The following is a 22,648-nucleotide window of genomic DNA, read 5'->3' as shown; positions in this document are numbered from 1 at the left end:
AATAAATCTACACGATATAATTTTACCGTAATCCATGTACCTATCCAATAGCTGCTTGAAGGTCCCTAATGTTTCCAACTCAACTACTTCCACAGGCAGTGCATTCCATGCCCCCACTACTCTCTGGGTAAAGAACCTACCTCTGACATCCCCCCTATATCTTCCACCATTCACCTTAAATTTATGTCCCCTTGTAATGGTTTGTTCCACCTCGGGAAAAAGTCTCTGACTGTCTATTCTATCTATTCCCCTGATCATCTTATAAACCTCTATCAAGTCACCCCTCATCCTTCTCTGTTCTAATGAGAAAAGGCCTAGCACCCTCAACCTTTCCTCGTAAGACCTACTCTCCATTCCAGGCAACATCCTGGTAAATCTCCTTTGCACCTTTTCCAAAGCTTCCACATCCTTCCTAAAATGAGGCGACCAGAACTGTACACAGTACTCCAAATGTGGCCTTACCAAAGTTTAGTACAGCTGTATCATCACCTCACGGCTCTTAAATTCAATCCCTCTGTTAATGAACGCGAGCACACCATAGGCCTTCTTCACAGCTCTATCCACTTGAGTGGCAACTTTCAAAGATGTATGAACATAGACCCCAAGATCTCTCTGCTCCTCCACATTGCCAAGAACTCAACTGTTAACCCTGTATTCCGCATTCATATTAGCCCTTCCAAAATGGACAACCTCACACTTTTCAGGGTTAAACTCCATCTGCCACTTCTCAGCCCAGCTCTGCATCCTATCTATGTCTCTTTGCAGCCAACAACAGCCCTCCTCACTATCCACGACTCCACCAGTCTTTGTATCGTCTGCAAATTTACTGACCCACCCTTCAACTCCCTCATCCAAGGCATTAATGAAAATCACAAACAGCAGAGGACCCAGAACTGATCCCTGCGGTACGCCACTGGTAACTGGGATCCAGGCTGAATATTTGCCATCCACCACCACTCTCTGGCTTCTATCGGTTAGCCAGTTCGTTATCCAACTGGCCAAATTTCCCACTATCACATGCCTCCTTACTTTCTGCAGAAGCCTACCATGGGGAACCTTATCAAATGCCTTACTAAAATCCATGTACGCTACATCCACTGCTTTATCTTCATCCACATGCTTGGTCACCTCCTCAAAGAATTCAATAAGACTTGTAAGGCAAGACCTACCCCTCACAAATCCGTGCTGACTATCCCTAATCAAGCCGTGTCTTTCCAGATGCTCAGAAATCCTATCCTTCAGTACCCTTCCCATGACTTTGCCTACCACCGAAGTAAGACTAACTGGCCTGTAATTCCCAGGGTTATCCCTGGTCCCTTTTTTGAACAGGGGCATGACATTCGCCACTCTCCAATCCCCTGGTACCACCCCTGTTGACAGTGAGGACGAAAAGATCATTGCCAACGGCTCTGCAATTTCATCTCTTGCTTCCCATAGAATCCTTGGATATATCCCATCAGGTCCGGGGGACTTGTCTATCCTCAAGTTTTTCAAAATGCCCAACACATCTTCCTTCCTAACAAGTATTTCCTCGAGCTTACCAGTCTGTTTCACACTGTCCTCTCCAACAATATGGCCCCTCTCATTTGTAAATGCAGAAGAAAAGAACTCGTTCAAGACCTCTCCTATCTCTTCAGACTCAATACACAATCTCCCACTACTGTCCTTGATCGGCCCTACCCTCGCTCTAGTCATTCTCATATTTCTCACATATGTGTAAAAGGCCTTGGGGTTTTCCTTGATCCTACCCGCCAAAGATTGTTCATGCCCTCTCTTAGCTCTCTTAATCCCTTTCTTCATTTCCCTCCTGGCTATCTTGTATCCCTCCAATGCCCTGTCTGAACCTTGTTTCCTCAGCCTTACATAAGTCTCCTTTTTCCTCTTAAGACATTCAACCTCTCTTGTCAACCATGGTTCCCTCACTCGACCATCTCTTCCCTGCCTGACAGGGACATACATATCAAGGACACGTAGTACCTGTTCCTTGAACAAGTTCCACATTTCACTTGTGTCCTTCCCTGACAGCCTATGTTCCCAACTTATGCACTTCAATTCTTGTCTGACAACATCGTATTTACCCTTCCCCCAATTGTAAACCTTGCCCTGTTGCACGCACCTATCCCTCTCCTTTACTAAAGTGAAAGCCACAGAATTGTGGTCACTATCTCCAAAATGCTCCCCCACTAACAAATCTATCACTTGCCCTGGTTCATTACCAAGTACTAAATCCAATATTGCCCCTCCTCTGGTCAGACAATCTACATACTGTGTTAGAAAAGCTTCCTGGACACACTGCACAAACACCACCCCATTGAAACTATTTGATCTAAAGAGTTTCCACTCAATGTTTGGGAAGTTAAAGTCACCCATGACTACTACCCTGTGACTTCTGCACCTTTCCAAAACCTGTTTCCCAATCTGTTCCTCCACATCTCTGCTACTATTGGGGGGCCTACAGAAAGCACCTAACAAGGTGACTGCTCCTTTCCTATTTCTGACTTCAACCCATACTACCTCAGTAGGCTGATACTCCTTGAACTGCCTTTCTGCAGCTGTTATACTATCTCTAATTAACAATGCCACCCCCCCCCCTACCACATCGTAGTCCCAAGTACCGATCCATGCCTTAAGTTCACCCACCTTATTCCTGATGCTACTTGTGTTGAAGTATACACACTTCAACCCATCTCCGTGCCTGCAAGTACTCTCCTTTGTCAGTGTTCTCTTCCCCACTGCCTCATTACACGCTTTGGCGTCCTGAATATTGGCTACCTTAGTTGCTGGACTACAAATCCGGTTCCCATTCCCCTGCCAAATTAGTTTAAACCCTCCCGAAGAGTACTAGGAAACCTCCCTCCCAGGATATTGGTGCCCCTCTCATTCAGATGCAACCCGTCCTGCTTGTACAGGTCCCGCCTTCCCCAGAATGCGCTCCAATTATCCAAATACCTGAAGTCCTCCCTCCTACACCATTCCTGCAGCCACGTGTTCAGCTACACTCTCTCCCTGTTCCTAGCCTCGCTATCACGTGGCACCGGCAACAAACAAGAGATGACAACTCTGTCTGACCTGGCTTTTAACTTCCAGCCTAACTCCCTAAACTCGTTTCTTACCTCCACACCCCTTTTCCTACCTACGTCATTGGTACCAATGTGCACCACGACTTCTGGCTGCTCACCCTCCCCCTTAAGGATCCTGAAGACACGATCCGAGACATCCCTGGCACTGGCACCCGGGAGGCAACATACCTTCCGGGAGTCTTGCTCGCAACCACAGAATCTCCTATCTATTCCCCTAACCATTGAATCTCCTCCAACTATTGCTTTTCTATTCTCCCCCCTTCCCTTCTGAGCCCCAGAGCCAGACTCAGTGCCAGAGACCTGGCTGCTAGGACCTTCCCCCGGTAGGTCATCCTCCCCAACAGCATCCAAAACGGTATACTTGTTTTGAAGGGGAACGGCCACAAGGGATCCCTGCACTGTCTGCCTGTTTTTGTTTTTCCCCTGACTGTAACCCAGCTATTCTTGTCCTGTACCTTGGGTGTGGTTATCTCCCTGTAACTCTTCTCTATCACCCACTCTGCCTCCCGGATGATCCGAAGTTCATCCAGCTTCAGCTCCAGTTCCCTAACACGGTCTTTGAGGAGCTGGAGTTGGGTGCACTTCCCGCAGGTATAGTCAACGGGGACACCGGTGGTATTCTTCACCACCCACTTCCTACAGGAGGAGCATGCAACTGGCCTAGCCTCCATCGTCTCTTACCTTACAGAATATAGCTGCCCTGTGGACCAACTGGATCTCCGCCCTCCAACTCTGCTCCCAGTCAGCTGCACTCTCTATAAACTCCTGGCTCTCTTCTCACTCTTTGCGGAAATGTAGGAAATAAAATGAAAGGAGCACCTTTCTCCCTCCTCACCTAACTCCCTCAATCACCAAACTCTCACTATAGCACTCAAATGCACCAAATTCAGCAGTCCCTCAGTCATCAAACTCTCACTATAGCACTCAAATGCACCAAATTCAGCACTCAGTGCAAACAAAATCTGCACTGTAGCTGGCTCACCTTTGTACTGTGACTCTAGCCTCTGAAAACTGGCCTAATCCAATTAACTAATTAACAAGCTCCAGCTGCAAGTGCCTACAAGTAGAAGCTTTGTTTAAAGCTGATTGAAAATTCACCTTCTTCTAAACCAAACAGCAACATTTAAGTTAATTAACTAAATAAAAGAAAGACTAGACTTTAGATAAAAATGAAGCCTTATACTCCCTCAGTCACCAAACTCTCACTATAGCACTCAAATGCACCAAATTCAGCACTCAGTGCAAATTGCTGATGCTTTTGTTGCTGGTGCGGTGAGTGCTGCATGTAACTGGTATCTCACCACGGGTTAAACACAATGGACGTAAAGGATGTTCAACCTTGAGCACCAGTGGAATATGTGGATGTCAGGATCTAGTTCTGGTGAGATTGGCCCATGTGGGAGGGCTGCACAGCTGCAGCCCCTGGACAGAGACTGGCACTGATATGTGGAACATGTCACACATTGATGGACAGCTCATTTCCAAGACAAAGTTATGAACATGATAACACATTCTAAGGCTTTTCCTCCATTTCTGTTGAGGTACATGTGAGGAATAATATTGTGTCTTTGGTTTCTTTTGTGAAAATGGACTGATATCGCTTTATATTGGTACCAATATGAAATGGAGACATTTCCTTATTGGTTAATGGTTAATGTAATGGTGGAATGTTACATAATTGATTTTCACACCTTTGTTACTGTTGATCATTTAATTAACAAAATATTCTCAAGTGGTGCTGGAGGTTGTGTTTGCTGATTGCTCCTGCTGGTAGCTGCAACTGCCTGAAGATCATGTGTTTGTTTACTGCCACCTCTTTTGCTTCTGTGGCCTGGAGTAAGGAAAAGGCGGATGTAAGATGACCTGATACCAATACTGGGGAAGGGAAAGGGGTGCTCTTTCTCATTCTGACATGCTCTGTGACGGTTTGGCATTCCAGTGTGATTTTCCACTGTTGAGAGTCTACTGCTGGGTGCTGCGGGAAGGGGAGAGAGAGGCAGATTCATCTAGGTGCAGCTGCAGCTGCCTGGAGGTTGTGTTGATTCAAATGGGCAACTTGATGAAGGTGTTGAAGAAATGCTTTTGTAGATTGCTGGTGACTTCATTGTACTGTTGAATGTTTCATGTTTAATGCCTGGAGGCTGTGCTGGTTTGCTGCAACCTCTTTTGTAGGGAGGATATAAGTTGACCTGTTACCAACGCTGGAGAAGGGGAAGGGGTGCTCTTTTGCACTTCTGACGTGCACTTTGTCAGTGTGATCTTCCGATATATTGTTACACTACCCTTGGGCAACTTTCCACTGATGCCAATCTTCTGTTGGGAGCTGCAGGTGGTGGGAAGAGTTATTGTGCTTTTCGCTACGAAATGCTTAATCCCTGGAGTCCATGGGCGCGATTCTCTGAAATGGAGACAGAGTGTTTGCGCCGTCGTGAACGGCGTCGAGGTTCACGTCGGCGCGAAACGGCCCCTATCCCGACCGATGCAGGGCCCGAAAATGGGCTAGGAGCGGCGCTGCGTCATTTACGCGCGCCAGGCCTTGGCGCCGCGTCATTTACGCGCGCCAGGCCTTGGCGCCGCATAAAGGCGGCGCCGCATACATGACGCGGCCGGCGCCGCATAACTGGCATCACCTGCACATGCGTGGTTGCCGTCGTCCCCGAGTCCGCCCCGCAAGAAGATGTCAGACGGATCTTGCGGGGCTGCGGAAGAAAGGAGGTCTGCCTTCAGAGAGGCCGGCCTGACGATTGGTGACACCGATCGCGGGCCAGACCCCATTTGAGATCACCCCCGGTGCAGGATCCCCCCCCCCCCCCCCCCCCCCCCCGCAGGCCACCCCCCCCCCCCAGCATTTCTGCGCTGTTCCCGCCGGCAGCAACCAGGTGTGGACGGGAAGCATCGCGGGAAGATTTGGTGACCCAGGCGATTCTCTGAAACAGCGCGGGAGCAGAGAATCGCGCCCCATGTACTTCTTTGGCCTGGAGCAAGGAAAGGGGGGATGTAAGATGACCTGAAACCATTGCTGGAGAAGAGGAGGGGGTGCTCTTTGGCTCTTCTGACAAGCTCTCTTCAGTGTGACGTTCCGCTACTTTCCACTGATGCGAATCTACTGCTGGGAGCTGTCGGAAGTGGAGAGAGGGGCTAGTCACTTTGAATGCTGGTGACTTCATTGAACTGTTGAATGTTTCATGTTTAAAGTGTGTTTGTTTTCCTTGAATAAATGCACTGTTGTAATTTTGTAATTGTAATGATATTGTGAAGTGAAGATGTGTGGTGTGGTACTGTTTCCTTGTTGATTAATGGTTTGCATGATACATGGACTGTTGAGTAGTTTGTTTTCACTTTTTAAATGAAGGTACTGTTGATCATTTCTGCCACCTCTTTTGCTTCTGTGGCCTGGAGCGAGGAAAGGGAAGATGCAAGATGATCTGCTACCAGTGCTGGTGAGGAGGAAGGGGTGCTCTTTCTCTCTTCTGCCATACTATGTGCTGGTGTGACTTTTTGATACATTGTTACGCTACTCTTGAGTGACTTTCCACTGTTGAGAGTCTACTGCTGGGAGCTGTGACGGAGTGAAAGAGAGGTGTATTGGTCCAAATGGGCAACTCGATGAAGTTGTTGAAGAAATGCTTTGGCACTGTTTGATGTTTACAGTGTGTTTGGTTTTCTTTGTATAAATGCACTGTTGTAGCTTTGTGTTTATCGATATTCTGTAGAGAAAATGTGTGGTGCGGTGCCTTTTCTTTGTTGGATATATGGACTGTTAAGTAGTTTGTTTTCATTGTTTTGTATGAAGTTATCGTTCATTGTTCAATAAGCAACATATTCTCAAGTGGTGCTACAGGCTGTGTTTGCTGATTGCTCCTGCTGGTAGCTGCAAATGCCTGAAGGCCGTCTGTTTATTTGCTGCTGCCTCGTTTGCTTCTGTGGGCTGGAGTAAGGAAAAGGATATCAGATGACCTGCTGCCAGTGCTGGGGAAGGGGAGGGGCAGCTCTCTCTCTCTTCTGGTGTACTCTGCATTGGTGTGACTTTCCAGTATTAGTTATGCACCCCCGAGCATATTTCCACTGTTGAGAGTCTACTGCTGGGAGCTGCGTGAGGGGGAGAGAGAGGCGGGTTGATCCGAATGTGCAACTTGATGAAGGTGTTGAAAAAATGCTTTTGCAGATTTCTGATGATTCTATTGTACTATTGATTGTTTAATGTTTATATGAACTGCTGTGTCTTTGTGCTTGTACTGATATTCTGTCATGAAAAGATGCTTGTGTGTATGGCACAGTGCCTTTTGCCTGTTGGCTAATGGTTAGTGTGGTGTATGGTCTGTTAAGTAGTTTGTTTTCATCTTTTTTTATTAAGGTACTGTTGACCGTTTAATAAACAAAATATTCTCAAGTGGCTTCTCATGTACACGTGCCATGTCTCAGACGATGATTATTGCATTGCATTTCAATCAAACTTTGAAGCCTGAAAATGTTGCCTGAACTCTAGAAGCATCAGCATCATAGAGGCAGCAGACAATATTCAAACACTCAAGAGCTGGCTGCAGCACTGGAGATATCCTCACGACCATAGGGTAATTGTGCGGATCAGGGGAGGTCACCTGAACATGGCCTCCCTAATGTTCCCGGCTGGGATCTTGGGTCCTGATGTAGCTGGGGGTGAGTGTGCAGAGCGAGGTTCTCCAGCACAACTGGCTCGGTGGATGGCACTTTGAGAGAAGATGGGACACGGAAGGGAGGGGGAGGTTTGGTGGATTTGAGGGTCCCGGGGTGGTAGCCCTAACTGGTTGTCGGTCTCTCCCCTTCTCTAATTCTTTACAGATATAACAATATGGCTGATTATGTCGGTCCTGCAGAGGCTGCCCTCATGGTATTGGTGGAAGCCCAGGCGGCCAGATACCGGAGAAGGCAGTAGCAGTATCAACACAGGCTGGAGGCCGCACCCACGGCTGATGACGCCAGTCTGGAGACTGAGGCGGAGATCAGATATAACAAGGCCCATGTAGCCACTCGTGAGGATATCCCCGGTGCTGTAGCCAGCAGCTGTAATTGAGCAGTGCATCGGACTGCTCAAAATGTGGGTCTTATGCCTGGACTGCTCTGCAGGTGCACTACAGTACACCCCCCAGAGGGTCTCCCATTTGTAGTGGTCTGCTGTGCCCTCCATAACCTGGCAAAACAGCCAGGCAACATGCTGGAGGAGGAGGAGGAGGAGGGACATATGGCCTGGTCTGAGGAGGAGGAGGTGCATCAGGAAGGGATGTAGGACAAGTCCAGGGAGGACCCAAAGGAGCGGCCGGAGGATGGAGGATAGGTGGCCGCAAGGGTCCGGCATGTCTGGAGGGCCAGGTGGCCCGCATCCTCATCCAATTCTCAAAGAACAAGGCTTTGTCCGTCAGGCCACAGCCCCCCCACCCCCCCCATTCTGTTCATTCCATCCCATTCCCCCCATTCCTCTCAATTCGCCTCATTTCCCATCATTCCCACCCATTCACCCCCATCCCCCACCCCCACCCCGTCATGACTACCCTGTTCCACCCTCCCAGGGTCTGTGTAACATCACCCCAGGATGATGGGCCTGTGTCGGCACTGTCAGCAAGTCAATATACAAGGCAGGAGAGCGATGATCACTCACTGTGACGAAAGCTCTGGTACTCCTCAGTTTATGCCAAAATCTGACTCCTGTCTTTCTGCTGACAGCGCGCTCAACCCATCCTCTGAGTGGGGTCTGCATGGGGGCATTTTATCTTGGAACACTGTGCTCGGGGGTTGGCCTGGGGGAAGAGACGGGCAACGGAAGGTGAGAATGCAGTCAGGCCCACTGTGAAGCTAAACAGGACAGAGACATCACATGTAACATGTTTTATAGCGAACTATTGACATTCCCATTCCTCCTAGCTGCAGATATTGCTCCCTGCACTCTGCCCCCCACCCCCATGCCCACTCAGTGATTCTCTCTCCTCTTGATCTTTCATGGTCTACTGCTACATTTAGGTGTGTCCCCATGATGCACATCAGAGGTGGAGGCAGCCTGCTGCTTTCCACACCCAATGGCTTTTGGTGCCCTAGGCGGACGTCCTCTGGAGGGCCTGGAGCCGGAGGGCTCCGGCCAACTTACCGGTGTCAGGAGGGGGAGAGGGGTGGAGGGGCAGGGGGGGCTTCAGGAGAACTGGACACTGCCATTGTTTCCTTGATGGCAGGCCCAGTGCTTCCTCCTCCCTGACAGTGCCCATAGGATCCTTGGGGTCTCCATGGGATGGAGCGGCAGCGGGCATGAGCTCCAGAGGCCTCTGTATCATCTGGCTCTGTCAGTCCTGCTGCCTCCCCCTTGTCTGCACCATGGTGTCAATGCCCTCAGCGATGCTCCTCAGTGACTGGACCACACCATGCAGTGCTCCGGCAATGTACACTCAAGTCTGTGACACGTCCCTCAGTGATTGGGACATGCTCTACAGTGCCTCAGGAATGTCCATCTGCGTATGGGACAAGTCCCTCAGCAACTGGGATATGATGTCGAAGCCCTCAGCCATGGTCATCACAGACTGAGCCATGCCTTGGACACTACCACTCAAGATGCTGTCCTGGTGCTCAAGGCTTTTCACTGCAGTCGCCAACCTAGAAGTGTTGGTCACGATACCACGCATTGTCGGCATCATCTTCTGTGCCTGTAGACTTTGCGACTCCTCCAATTGACAATGTACTCGCCGCAATGTCGCTGACATCCCCTCCTGATTCTCACAGCCGTGTCCTAGCATCTGCATCAGCTCTGGATAACCTTGTCCAGGGGCTCGGCATCTGACTGCAACTCAGCCTGGGATCGTCCGACTGCTGCCTCCCTTGGATGGTCCTGCCTCTACCTGATGTACCTCAGCAAGTGTGTGGTGCTCACCAGATTCTGCCCCAGAAGCCTATTCACTAATATCGCTCACTGAGGTGTGTGTCTCTGCGCTGGTGGAAGGTGGGGTGATAGCTGTGACACCACGATGGTGATATCCTTGAGTTCTCCTTCAAGGTGTTCTCTTGGGTTTTGGGGGGGAAACGACTGTAGATGATCCAGCCCCATCACATGGAGATGCTGCGAGACAATAGACAGTGAGAGGGAAGGATCATTTTGTCTGACATGAACAACTCAGTTGAGACAGGCTATTGGGTGAAGGAGCAGCGTCTCCTCACCTCAGAAACATCACTGTCGGTGACTTCTCTCCCTTCGTCAACACCGTGATCTCCAGGGCCCATTCCTCATAGGGAGTGAGGACACGGGTCTCTGGTTTTCCGCTCCTGTCTTGGTCCTTTCCCATTTTATTATGGGCTATCTTCTCCTGTGGGGACAAAGAGAGGGTATTGTGAGCCGCACCCTTGGTGGGTTGGAGGGGGGGCATTAATAGCATGTGGCATGTGTGAGCACTGCACCCGGATATGAAAGGTGTGCGCTGATGTGTGCCAGTGAATTCTGATGAGCAAGAACGACAAGGGTGCGAGGTGTCAGCCAGTGATTTGTGGAGGTGGGTGGGAATTTGAGGGGTGACAGGTTGGACCGATGCCAAGAGAGAGGTAGTAACTTACCCTTGCAGCTTGGTGAAGGTCGTTGGTCTTCTTTGTACATTGGACGGTGGTCCTCCTTGTCATGCTGCCCACATTGACAGCCGCTGCCACTGCCTCTCAGATGGTATTGGTGACCCTGCTGCTGGTCCTCCGACTCCCTCGGGGGAACAGGATGTCCTGTCTCGCATCCAAAGGGTCGAGAAGCCTGGCCAGGTCAGCATCCCCAAAGCGAAGAGCAGGTCTGCGCGTCGCCATGCCTGTGTTGACTGGAATGAGTGCTGAGGGAGTGTTTAAAAGCAGCTCCCCCTTGTTAAGGGTGAGACCCTGAGGCATGAATCTAGCGAATTGGACAGCGAGACAACCAATAATGGCTAGACGCTTGCGGAGGCTCATTTCAGGCACTAAGTATCACTAAATTAAATTAATTCCTTTAATTTCATTTAATTATTCCTTTCATCAACATTGAAGAATTGAACAAATATTTTAATTAAAAACCTTTATTAAACCAGAAACAAAAAATTCATAAACACTCTGTAACTGTATGTCTACATCACAGCAGCTCTTGTGCTTTAATATTTAAAATTAATTTGTTTTCATGTAACCAGTTAAACAAATGTTCAGATTCTCGCATTATAATCTGAACTAGTTATCTTTTGTATGTAAGCCTAACTCTCAGTTGAAAATTAGTTTTTCTATTCGCAGTTTGGACAATTAAAATTATTCCTCCAGGAAGAAAGAGCTATGCCAAAGAGTTCTAACTCAGCTGTTTAAACAACTGATCAATAAATTGTAAAAACCTTTGGTATCGCTGAAGCTGTATAATATGCATCAAATATTAACAATATTGATGGTGATGGAATTTTTTTAGTCCATGCAGCTGATTTTGAGCTTCTGTACTTCTGAAATTGAAACTCTCACCATAGCTCTGCTCACCATTTACCATTGCTTTACAATTGGGCAGCATGATGGCACAGTGGTTAGCACAGTTGCTTCTCAGCTCCAGGGTCCCAGGTTCGATTCCCGGCTTGGGTCACTGACTGTGTGGAGTCTGCACGTTCTCCCCGTGTCTGCATGGGTTTCCTCCGGGTAAGCTCCGGTTTCCTCCCGCAGTCCAAAGATGTGCAGGTTAGGTGTATTGTCCATTCAAAATTGCGATTAGTGTCCATAAAGGTTAGGTGGGTTACTGGGATAGGGTGGGGGTGTGGGCTTAAGTAGGGTGCTCTTTCCAAGAGCTGGTGCAGACTCGATGGGCCGAATGGCCTCCTTCTGCACTGTAAATTCTATGATTCTAGATATGAGCCGCGATCTCGCCCACGGGGCCACCGAGGAACACCCCGCCAATCACACCCAAAATGACACTTAGGAATTTTTCTGTTAAATTCTGCCCCATATTTCACCACTGCACCACTAACCTCAAACGGTGCATCACATGGCCCATCACTCACCTATTGACCATTCGATTAATCACAACTCATACCTCATACTCATTGCTTCACTTCACCTTCACAAATTTAGCATCACTGCAAGCCACACAATCACACTTTTACTCAACACCTTTTGAAAGTCTTTATACACATTATCAACGCTCTTCATTTAAAAAACAAATCAATCCAGTTAGTTAAAGCTGATTTGCCTTTAACAAATCTGTGCTGTCTTTTCTTCTCAAATACATTTATTTCCAGTGATCGTCAATTTTGTCCGTTATGAAAAGCTTTGCCACCATTGAGGTTAAACCTACCAGCATGTGGTTGCTGGGTTTATCGCTGCACATATTTTGAACATTTAGCCCTGGAGCCTGTACTGCCATCCAATTAAGTTGTGACTGATCTGTGACCTAACTCTACATGGCTGCCTTTGGCCCATATATCTTAATAACATTGGCAAACAAAAATATATCAATCTTAGTTTTAAAATTATCCATTGACCTAGCATCAATTCGGTTTGTGGAAGAATTTCAAATTTCAACCACCCTTTGCGTGAAGAAATGTTTCCTAATTTTACTCCTGAAAGGCCTGGTTCTCATTTTCACACTATGCCCCCAGGCCCAGACTGCACAACTAGTTTCTCTACTTATTCCCTTAATATCTTTAAAACCTTTGTTAAATCACCCATTAGCCTTCTAAATGCCGAGGAATACATCTCTAGTTAGTTTAATCTCTCCTTAGAGCTTAACCTTTGGAGTCCAGGTATCATTTTAGTAAATCTATCCAGCTCTCCCTCCAAAGTCAGCATATCCTTCCTAAGGTGTGGAGTTCAGAATTGTTATTTTTTTGAATACTCCAAGTGTGGTCCAATCAGATCTTTGTATAGCTAAATCATGATTCCCCTCCCCCCCCGCCCACCCAATCCTGTGTATTCTAGCCCTCTCAATATAAAGGCCAGCATCCAGTCTCCAATTTTCATGACATTTTAATGATTTGTGTACCTGAGTTCTGTGGTGATATGCATCACTGTAAATACACAAGGGGTTAATGTAAATACACTAGGACTAAATAAACACTAGAGGGAGCACCAGAGACATCATGACACACAGACATTCAACTAATAGGTCAGTAAGATAGGACACAACCAATGGGCAGTCATGACACACCCAGAGGTGACACTACCACAAGGGGGCTACCCATATAAAAGGACAGGGCACACATGCTCTTTCTCTTTCCATAGGCGACACTCAGAGAGACAGGGGCAGATCAGGAAGCATCACACCACATGGCTTAGAGCAGACTGGTTAGTTAGATTGAGTTACTATAGCAAGATCAGCAGGAGAGTCGAACTCAAGTAAGAGAATTGTTAACTGTTCAATAAATGTGTTGAACCTATCTCCAAGTCTGAACCTTCCTTTGTCAGAGTATACATCAAGGAAGCAGCTTATGCTACACGAAGAAGCATAACACAACAAGTTCCAAATCCCTTTGGACCTCCAATGTTTTAATGTTTCTTACAATTTAGAAAGAGCTCTGTTTTACCTTTTTTGGTCCAAAATTGATGACCTCACATGAGAATCCATTCGCCACAGTTTTCCCATTCACGTAATCTCTCAATACCTCTTTGCAATTTTATACTCAAACCTACAACACAATACCACCTACCTTTGTGTTGATGGCAAATTTGAGTATGTGGCTTTCCAGTATCTAAGTCATCAATTAGTACAAAAAGTAAAAAAGATTTGCATTTCTAAGTACTTTTGATGACTACCATATGACTCAAAGTGGGACTGCATGTCCTTACTCCAGTGGAGGAGACCATGGTTACCATCAATTGCATGACCACCAATAAGGTCAGCAGGGTTGAAGTATCAGTATCGTCACACCTAATTCTACTTCTCATGTGCCACTTCCCCCTCATCCCACCATCTCTTCTGGTGCACAAATCATAGATGATATAAGCATGCACCACTTGCTTCCCTGTGTCCCGTCAACACAACACTGCCATTGCACTTTTCTCCTTTCAAATACCAAGAACTGCTGCCTGACAAGGCAATGTTGGAAGAGGAAGAGGTGGAAGAATGGGAATACTATAAGGTGATAACCTCAAAGCTTATTTACACAGAGTGAGACACTGGACACACGTGCTGCAGCCAGGGTGGCAGTGAGATGTTGTACAAGTACCAGCTTGCAGGAGTATGAAGGTGTACACAACGTCTGCTGCAGACAACTCAATCAGGGCCTTTGATGGGGCGACAACAGAAGAAGACTAATGTGCATTCAGAATGAAATACCTTGCGGATTGTAAGATCTGTTACAAAGTCTGCCATTAATGTTAAGGAATATGGAGGTGTTCAGCTTGGCACACAGATGTTGCTCGATTTCTTCTTGCTGCCTCTCCTTTCCAACATCAGTGCACAAATGAATATTGTGACAGTCAGTGTTGGAGGGAGATAATCTGTGGGACTGTTGACGAATGGGGAATTGGGGGTGCTTTTAAATGCATTGCAGCTGAATGAGTTGACCGCCTTTCCAGAAAGGGGTTCTCGAGGTTTCCCCACCTTTCCCCCTGCTCCTTCTTTTCGTGCTCCTCAGCTGCACACTGTAGACTGGTGGCATAAACATCGGACATAACCATAATGATACCACCCGACTGGTGGTTTCATTTTGGACCGAGACATTACCGATGGACCACGTACCTTAGCTGTAATACATTTTGACTGTGTCCATAGTTTCTATTGGTGTACCTGAGTTCCCGAAGCTGGGTATATTGGGAGTGCACAAAGGGAGCACAATTGTCAGCACTCGGATAAGACTTCCTCTTGATGGCCAAGTTATGTAACATGCAGCATGCCATGATGAATCTTGACACATGCTCTACTGAATACTGATCCCTTTAAATAGTGGTGGTATGTGGGGAGGGGTGACTCCTGCTGCCGAAGACATTTTCAGAGAAGCAACATTCAGAGATGGCGATAGTCAGCATTGATCTCCAAATGGCAGAACTGGCGCTAAATCAGGAGGATACTTGTTTAACATACTTCTGGTATGTTGAATATGTGCTAACACCCTCACCAAAATGGTGTCCAGCATGGCTCGTACCAGCGGTATTGTGTGTGCTGTGAATTTCATTTTTGTCTTTAAATGGCACTCATAGCATTGGAACTTGAGCTGTAAGGAGCCAAATTTTGTGGTATTAATTGTTTTTAAATGTCTGTGCTTATTTTTAAAAACACTCTGAACAATTAATTTTTTTAATCCTTGTACTGAGTGAGGACTGTCAAAATACATTGTAGTCAGGCCTAAATCTCAGTCTGATTTCCATTTTCACTGAAACAGTGGGCGGGATTCTCCACTCCCGCGCCGAAGTGGCCGCGCCGTCGTGAACGCCGTTGAGGTTCACGACGGCGCGGAACGGCCCCGGTCCCGACCGATTCAGGCCCTGACAATGGGCCAGGATCGGGGCCGCGTCATCTACACACGCCAGGCCTTGTCGCTCGCGTAAAGGCGGCGCCGCATAGATGACGTGGTCGGCGCCGCATAACGGGCGTCATCCGTGCATGTGTGGTTGTCGTCCTCTCTAAGTCCGCCCCGCAAGAAGATGGCGGACGGATCTTGCGGGGCTGCGGAAGGAAGGAAGTCCTTCGCGGGCCACCCCACATTTGAGGTACCCCCCCGGTGCAGGATCCCCCCTCGCCCCCCCACAGGCCGCCCCCCCACAGGCCGCCCCCCCAGCGTTCACGCACCGCTCACGACGGCAGCGACCAGGTGTGGATGGCGTCAGGGAGAACCCGCCGTTTTGGCCTGGCCGCTCGGCCCATCCGTGCCTGAGAACAGCGGGGGTGCCGGAGAATCGCCATCTTGGGTGTCTCCGGCGATTTTCCGGCCTGCGGCCCGCAAAACTCGACCGGGCCGTTCCCGCCACTTGGGAGAATCGCGGGAGGGCGTCGGACCAGCGTCCCGGGAAATTTTGGCGGCCCAGGCGATTCTCCCAACCGGCGCGGGAGTGGAGAATCTCGCCCAGTGAGTTTCTGACATTGGTCAAACCATCGGAAAAAAATAATGAGCAGAGCAGAAACGGAGACTTGTCGAGAGAACACGCCGACAATGATGAAATGTGGGAAGAGTGCATAAAATTATGAATGGATATCTGAATAGGATAAATAACCAGAGAGGTAACGAATAGCTGAGAAGGTAGGCTAAAAATATTAAATATATTTAGCAAAGTGACAATGCGATATTGATAGTCAAAGAAACATAGATAAAATGGGTAACATTTGCATAATCCTGATAATAGGCAGTGTGTCCACCACAGTTTAATTGTACATTAATTGTATTTAATTGAATGCAGATGGTGGGTTTTAACTGGTCCTTCACTCAGCCACCTTTAAATAGATGCCGGCTGAAATTGAAGTAATTGGGTTAGGAGTTGTATACTTTTAATGTTTAAAGGTTGTAAATTAATATAAAAATGTGCAAAGATTGTTTCCAGTTCTACCCTTCACTAACTGACTTCCTGGAATAGAACACTGTGGGCGGGATTCTCCATTCCCCGACGCCGATTTCGCAATCGGTGATCGGGCGGAGAATCCCTTTTTATGATGGAATCGGGGGATGCGCCTGTTTTCACGCGCGCTGCCCCTTCCAAAACGGCATCATCGAGGAGCGCGTCGCACACCGTTGGAACGGCCTCAGGACGTCACCTGAAGAACCTCCCCCGATGCTCCACCGCTGATGGGCCGAGTTCTTGACCGCACGAGGGACGTGTGGTCTCAGCGGTCGGGAACCCGGACTGTGTCTAGCGCCGCCTCAGTCAGGCGGGAGCCGTGCTGCTGGTCAGGAGGGCTTCGGCGAGGGCTGGGGGGACTGGTGGGGGATGGCCAGGGTGCTATCTGGCAGGTCGGGTCCGCTCACGGCCGGAGTCATGTTTTACGGCGTGATAACTGCAAGTCATCGGCGTGGGCATGTGCAGCCACGTACCCGACCATTCTCCAGCCGTTTATTTTGTGGAGTCCAGGCATTGTACGTGGCAGCTGCTAGCCCTTACCGGTCGGAGAATCGGTGCTGGGGTGGTGGCGATTGTTTTGACGTAAAATGCCACGGATCCTCCGGACATAGCCTGAAAATCGGAGAATCCAGCCTTATGGATGAAACAAACAAATGTGCTTGTATTTTTACCCTTACAATTACATTTATGCTAAGTTCCTGCATTCAGTTTGACTAGACAAATAGAATGCTAAGAATTAAATGCTATTTAACTGTGTTTACCCTCAACTTTCACCTATATCAATTTATGTGGGAGGCGATATTAAGTTACCAACCCAATGCGTGTGTTAATTTTTCCTCTGCAAAAAGTGCTGGGAGATTCTCAAATAAGTTATTTATACCAGCCTGGCATGAATCCTCTGATGTGCAGCAGATTTCATTTCCGTTGTCCTGAGGTGGCAGTTTTTACTCTGGCTGGGATCAAAGTAAATAACTGTGCAGCAGTTGAGAAACCCGAGTAGGAATCAGCTGGAAATTCGCAACTAATTCCATCCTGCAGCCACAGTGTAATTGATGCTCTTGGAATGGCGATTGGAGATGAATTGTTCCTTATACAAAATGCAGCACAAAGTCTGGATATCTTTAGCTGAGCAAGACAGTGAGATTTGGATCTTGATAGACCTGCAGTAGAATGGAAAGTAGATAAATTAAGGCACTTAGTTTTAATCTTATCATAATTGCAATTTTAAAAATTATTAAATAATGAATTTGATGCAAGACAGTGCAAGATATAACAAATAAGACCAACGATAATAATTATCTAACTAACTGTGAAAATGATGTTACAATATTTCTGCTTATTCCAATAAAGAAACCTATAGAAACTATTTGTGTTTCTTGCAGTGGAGCCAGACCGTAGTACCATAGTCTGTAAGGTTTATAACAGTATCCATGAGTATAGTGTCCTCTGGGTCAGTTGCTATGGAGACTTCAATAAGCGTCACAGTAGGAGTGTATATCTGCATTGGGGTTGGCACAGCAACAGCTCTAATGTTTTCTGGAATGCGGTTTAATAATCCTCTACGCTGACCCCTTAAAGGCTAATAGAGTGAATACAGATTGTAAATGTTAGCACAAAACTACACAAAAAGATTCATGTTGGCAGTTTATAGCACATTATTTGACAAGCTGACGTTAAAAGCAATCAGGCTCAGAAAGACTTGAAGAAAAACCTACAATGACTAATTATATATTTATATGCAAAATACTTTTGAATATATTATCAGCATAAAATGCCAGTGTTCATGGCATTTAAGGGATTGTATTTCATTTTCAGCCAGCAAATCTTAGTCATAGAATGTCACAGTGTTAGATTGAATTCTACCTTTTAAATATCAGGAAGAATAAAATTGTATACATCTATGTTAACATGCAATAACTTATTCAAAATTAGTATAATTTATATGGCTTAAAACCTCCTAGTTTATAGAAGTAATAGCATATTCATTTGAAGGTACAGTTGCAAATTGACTGCCGTTGAATTACTTTTCATCCTCGGAGGAACTAGGTAATGTGAATTAACACTTCTTTACAAGGTTTGTTAAAATAATTTGCAACAGTTTTAAGGCTTTTTCGAAAATATCTGGACTTAATTAACCCTTTGAGAACTCCTGATATTTAGCACAATTGTTTTAGTTTTAACTTATTGTCAGAAGTTACTGCAAATAAATAAATGCTTTTGCACATTTCAATAATTTCAAATTTTAGCATTCAGCAATAAAATATTATTCAATACTTTGTGGGCCATTTCTGGTCACAAACGAAGCATTACAGTGATATGCTTTTGTATGCCTGCCTGGTTCACATATATTCCAGCCAGGGCTTTTCATGTCTCAACTTCTTTATAGAAATGTACAGTAAACCTTATACATATCAAGTTACAGAGAGCTGTCGCATGGACCTAACGAGAATATCTAGGACAGTTTGAAAGGATCAGAAACAATTCCGTTACCAAGGGATTATTTGATGTTGATTTTTAAAAAGCACTGATATTCTAACAATAGAAAATGATTTGAAGGCAGTATGTAAAATGTCAGCCAGCTTAGATGCAGCACAAGAAGCTTATTAAATTGAAAACTTCAACAGGATAACCGAGTCAATATTAATGCATGGATCACTAATTTTTATTTGATTCGCACTTTTATAAAGCAGAGTACTATTTCAAAAAAAACTTCTTCACTTTAAACATATGGGCCTAGAAATTGGTTTGTGGTGGAATTGGGGTGTAACACCAGTGCAGTGCAACCAAATGAGGCTGGAAACAGGACCAAGAAAAACTGGTCCTCTGGCCTCAGTAGGACTGCACTAATGAACTGTGGTGGCTGGCATGGCCCCAAAGGCAATTTACAGGGTGAGATCAGTTAAGGGCCGCAGGGGATTCTGATGGGGGTGACAATTGAGCAGTGACTGTCCTCAGTCATGATTTGGAGCGGGAACCCAGAAGAGCATTCCAGCTTAACAAAACTAAGATACATTTAGCTTTTAACGTGCTTTTCAGCTAACAGCTTGGTGCATACAGTAATTAATTACAGTCCAATTTGGCAAAGAAGCCTGAAACAGGCATCCTACTAGGTTTCCAATTTTCAGATGCAACTTGTCTAATGTCACTGACAGGTACATTCCCGAGACGTCTACTGAGCATCCCTAAGCAAAATGGCAAGTGACGCACTTTTGGTGCGAATTTGGTGCATATGTGCTGAGGTACAACCTTAGGCAGCCATGTATTATACCTGTTAAATGTAAACAGCGCCATCAAATTTCTCAGTCATGATTTTATTACATCGCTGCGTCAGATCTGATCTCCGCAGTAACACAAAATAACTCAAGCCAACAAAAGGTTTTGAATGCTAATTTCCAAAAGTTACATTTTGGTTGCCTTTGTACGTTTTTTGCAAATTATGAAACTGAAAACTGTGGTTACAATATTCTTTTCACCCACTGGATGGTGATTGTTTCCATACAAGCACAAGAAATAGTCGCACTGATCAGTGCAACTTTTCAAGTGTGTAAGAAACCTTTGTACAATTTACAAAGACACAACTAATCTAATTCAACACAGTATTATTTTCATTGAATAGCTGCTTCGATAATAACTAAAATCTGATAGCCATTTAGGGCAGCATGATAGCACAGTGATTAGCACAGTTGCTTCAAAGCTCCAGCGTCCCAGTTTCGATTCCCGACTTGGGTGACTGTCTGTGCGGAGTCTGCACGTTCTCCCCGTGTCTGCGTGGGTTTCCTCCGGGTGCTCCGGTTTTCTCCCACAGTCCAAAGATGTGCAGGTTAGGTGGATTGGATACGCTAAATTGCCCTTAGTGTCCAAAAAGGTTGGCTTACGGGGATAGAATGATGATGTGGGCTTGGGTAGGGTGCTCTTTCCAAGGACCGGTGCAGACTATATGGGCCGGCTAGCCTCCTTCTGCACTGTACATTCTATGAAATATCTATGAAATATTTCCAAACTTCAGTGTAAGAGCTCAGAATGCAGTGAAGTCAGCAGTCCAAGGTTACAAAAGCACAGTGGAACTCTGGTACCAATTTTTGGCACTTTGTCTTTGAAATATACAACTTTAAAGCAGACTTCTCCTATGAAGCTTGCAACTGCAGTGAATTTTGAAAAGACTATCGAGATATAATTGCTGATAGAGCAGATTGAAGTATTTGCACAGAGTGAGTAAGCATTTGTCAACGTTTGGTGCCATTTCAAAAATTAAGTGTGAATGTGGGAGCACAGAGTGACGAAGCCCGTGTGCAAAGGTATGGCTGCTAACATGGGAACTCAGTGCAGTCGCTGTGGCTTTATATATCTGGGCCGGGATTCTCCCCTACCCGGCGGGGCGGGGGGCCCCGGCAGGATGGAGTGGCGTGAACCACTCCGGTGTCGGGCCGCCCCAAAGGTGCGGATTTCTCCGCACCTTTAGGGGCCAAGCACTCACCGTGAGGGGCTAGGCCCGCGCCGGAGTGGTTTCCGCTCCACTGGCTGGCGTGGAAGGCCTTTGGCGCCACGCCAGCCGGGGCCGAAAGGACTCTGCCGGCGGGCGCGAGTCCGCGTATGTGCGGGAGCGTCAGCGGCTGCTGACGTCATCACCGCGCATGCGCAGGGCGGGTGTCTCTTCTGCGTCGGCCATGGTGAAGGCTGTGGCTGAGGCGGAGGGAAAAGAGTGCCCCCACGGCACAGGCCCACCCGCTGATTGCGGGCCAGGCCACCATGGGGGCACCCCCCGAGGCCAGATCATCCCGCGCCCCCCCCCCCCCAGGACCCCGGAGCTCGCCCGCGCCACCAGGTCCCGCCGGTAAGAGAGGTGGTTTGATTCTCACCGGCGGGACTGGCATGACAGCAGCGAGACTTCGGCGCATCGCGGGCTGGAGAATTGCCGGGGGGGGGGGCCTGTCGACCGGCGCGGCGAGATTCCCGTCCCCGCCGAATATCCGGTGCCGGAGAATTCGGCAACCGGCGGGGGCGGGATTCACGCCAGCCCCCGGCGATTCTCCGGCCCGGCGGGCGGTCGGAGAATCCCACCGCTGTTTTGTCAGCCTGTGGAAGTTGGTGAGTGTTCAAGGTTTTAATTCGATGAGGAGGTAGCTGATTGTTTGGTGGGTTTTTAAAAGATTTTAGCCCCCTAAACATGGGAAGTAGTTTAAACTGGTACTGATAAGATTAAGTATTGCATTAAATTTCTAGGTATAATCACAGACAACAGTTGAGTGATATTTCCAAACCTATGAACAAATGATCATAACAAATAAGAGCAGAAGCAGGCCATTCTGCCCCTTTAGCCTGCTCCATCATTTGATAAGATCATGACTGATCTTTTGTGTTCCAAGTACTATTTATCCATCTATCCCGATATTCTTCTTCATTTCTTCGCCTGGTATGAATCTATCTGCTTCCGCAATTAAAATATTCACTGATCTCACTTCCACTGTCTTTTGAGGCAGAGAGTTCCAAAGTCACAAAATTCTCCTCCTCTCCCTCCTGAAAAGTGAGCCGTAATTTTAAAACCGTACCCCCCCAGTTCTAGATTCACCCACAAGAGGAAACAGCCTTTCCACATCCACCTTGTCAAGAACTTTCAGGATCTTATATACTACAGTCAAGTCACCCCACACTTTTTAAAACGTACTGGAATCAAGACCAGTCTGTCTCTGTCCAACCTTTCCTCATAAAACATCCGCTCATTCTTGGTATCAAACTATAAACCTCCTCTGATTGCCTCCAATGTATTTATATCCTTCCTTAAATAAGGAAGACCAAAAACTGCACACAGTATTCAAGGCGTGGTCTCACCAATGCCCTCAATAACATCCTTACTTTAATGTTAAATTATTCTTGCAATAATTTCATTAGCCTTTTTAATTACTTGCTGTACTTGCAAACTAACTTTGTGTGACTCATGCACAAGAGTACATAGATTCCTCCACATCTTGGGATTCTGTAACCATTCTCCATTTAATTAGTACTCTGCTTTTTTTATTCTTCATGCGAAAGTGACCAACTTCGCATTTTTCCACATTATGCTCCATCTGTCAGATTTTTGCCCACTGACTCATCCTATCCAT

At 46.9% G+C, this 22,648-nt stretch overlaps 1 protein-coding gene across 3 annotated transcripts in view; it reads right to left on the bottom strand.

Annotated features, from left to right (window-relative positions):
• msx2b (muscle segment homeobox 2b) overlaps positions 1-17,985 on the bottom strand; it is a 41,678-nt gene extending 23,693 nt beyond the window's left edge. The window contains exons 1-3 of one of the 3 annotated variants that reach the window (XM_072512105.1): positions 17,859-17,985; positions 17,431-17,710; positions 8,713-8,851 (exon numbers count right to left, since the gene is read on the bottom strand). Coding sequence is in view for 1 of the 3 variants with exons in the window: in XM_072512103.1 (XP_072368204.1) it covers positions 17,435-17,441 (7 nt within the window). In the remaining 2 variants the exon portion in view is untranslated. The remainder of the gene's footprint in view (positions 1-8,712; positions 8,852-17,430; positions 17,711-17,858) is intronic. The other 2 variants (XM_072512104.1, XM_072512103.1) reach the window with 2 other exon arrangements.
• Between the last annotated feature and the right edge of the window lie 4,663 nt (positions 17,986-22,648).

The sequence above is a fragment of the Scyliorhinus torazame genome, chromosome 7, assembly GCF_047496885.1.
Source record: "Scyliorhinus torazame isolate Kashiwa2021f chromosome 7, sScyTor2.1, whole genome shotgun sequence".
NCBI classification, from domain to species: domain Eukaryota; kingdom Metazoa; phylum Chordata; class Chondrichthyes; order Carcharhiniformes; family Scyliorhinidae; genus Scyliorhinus; species Scyliorhinus torazame.
This window is presented reverse-complemented; position numbering and strand designations above follow the sequence as displayed.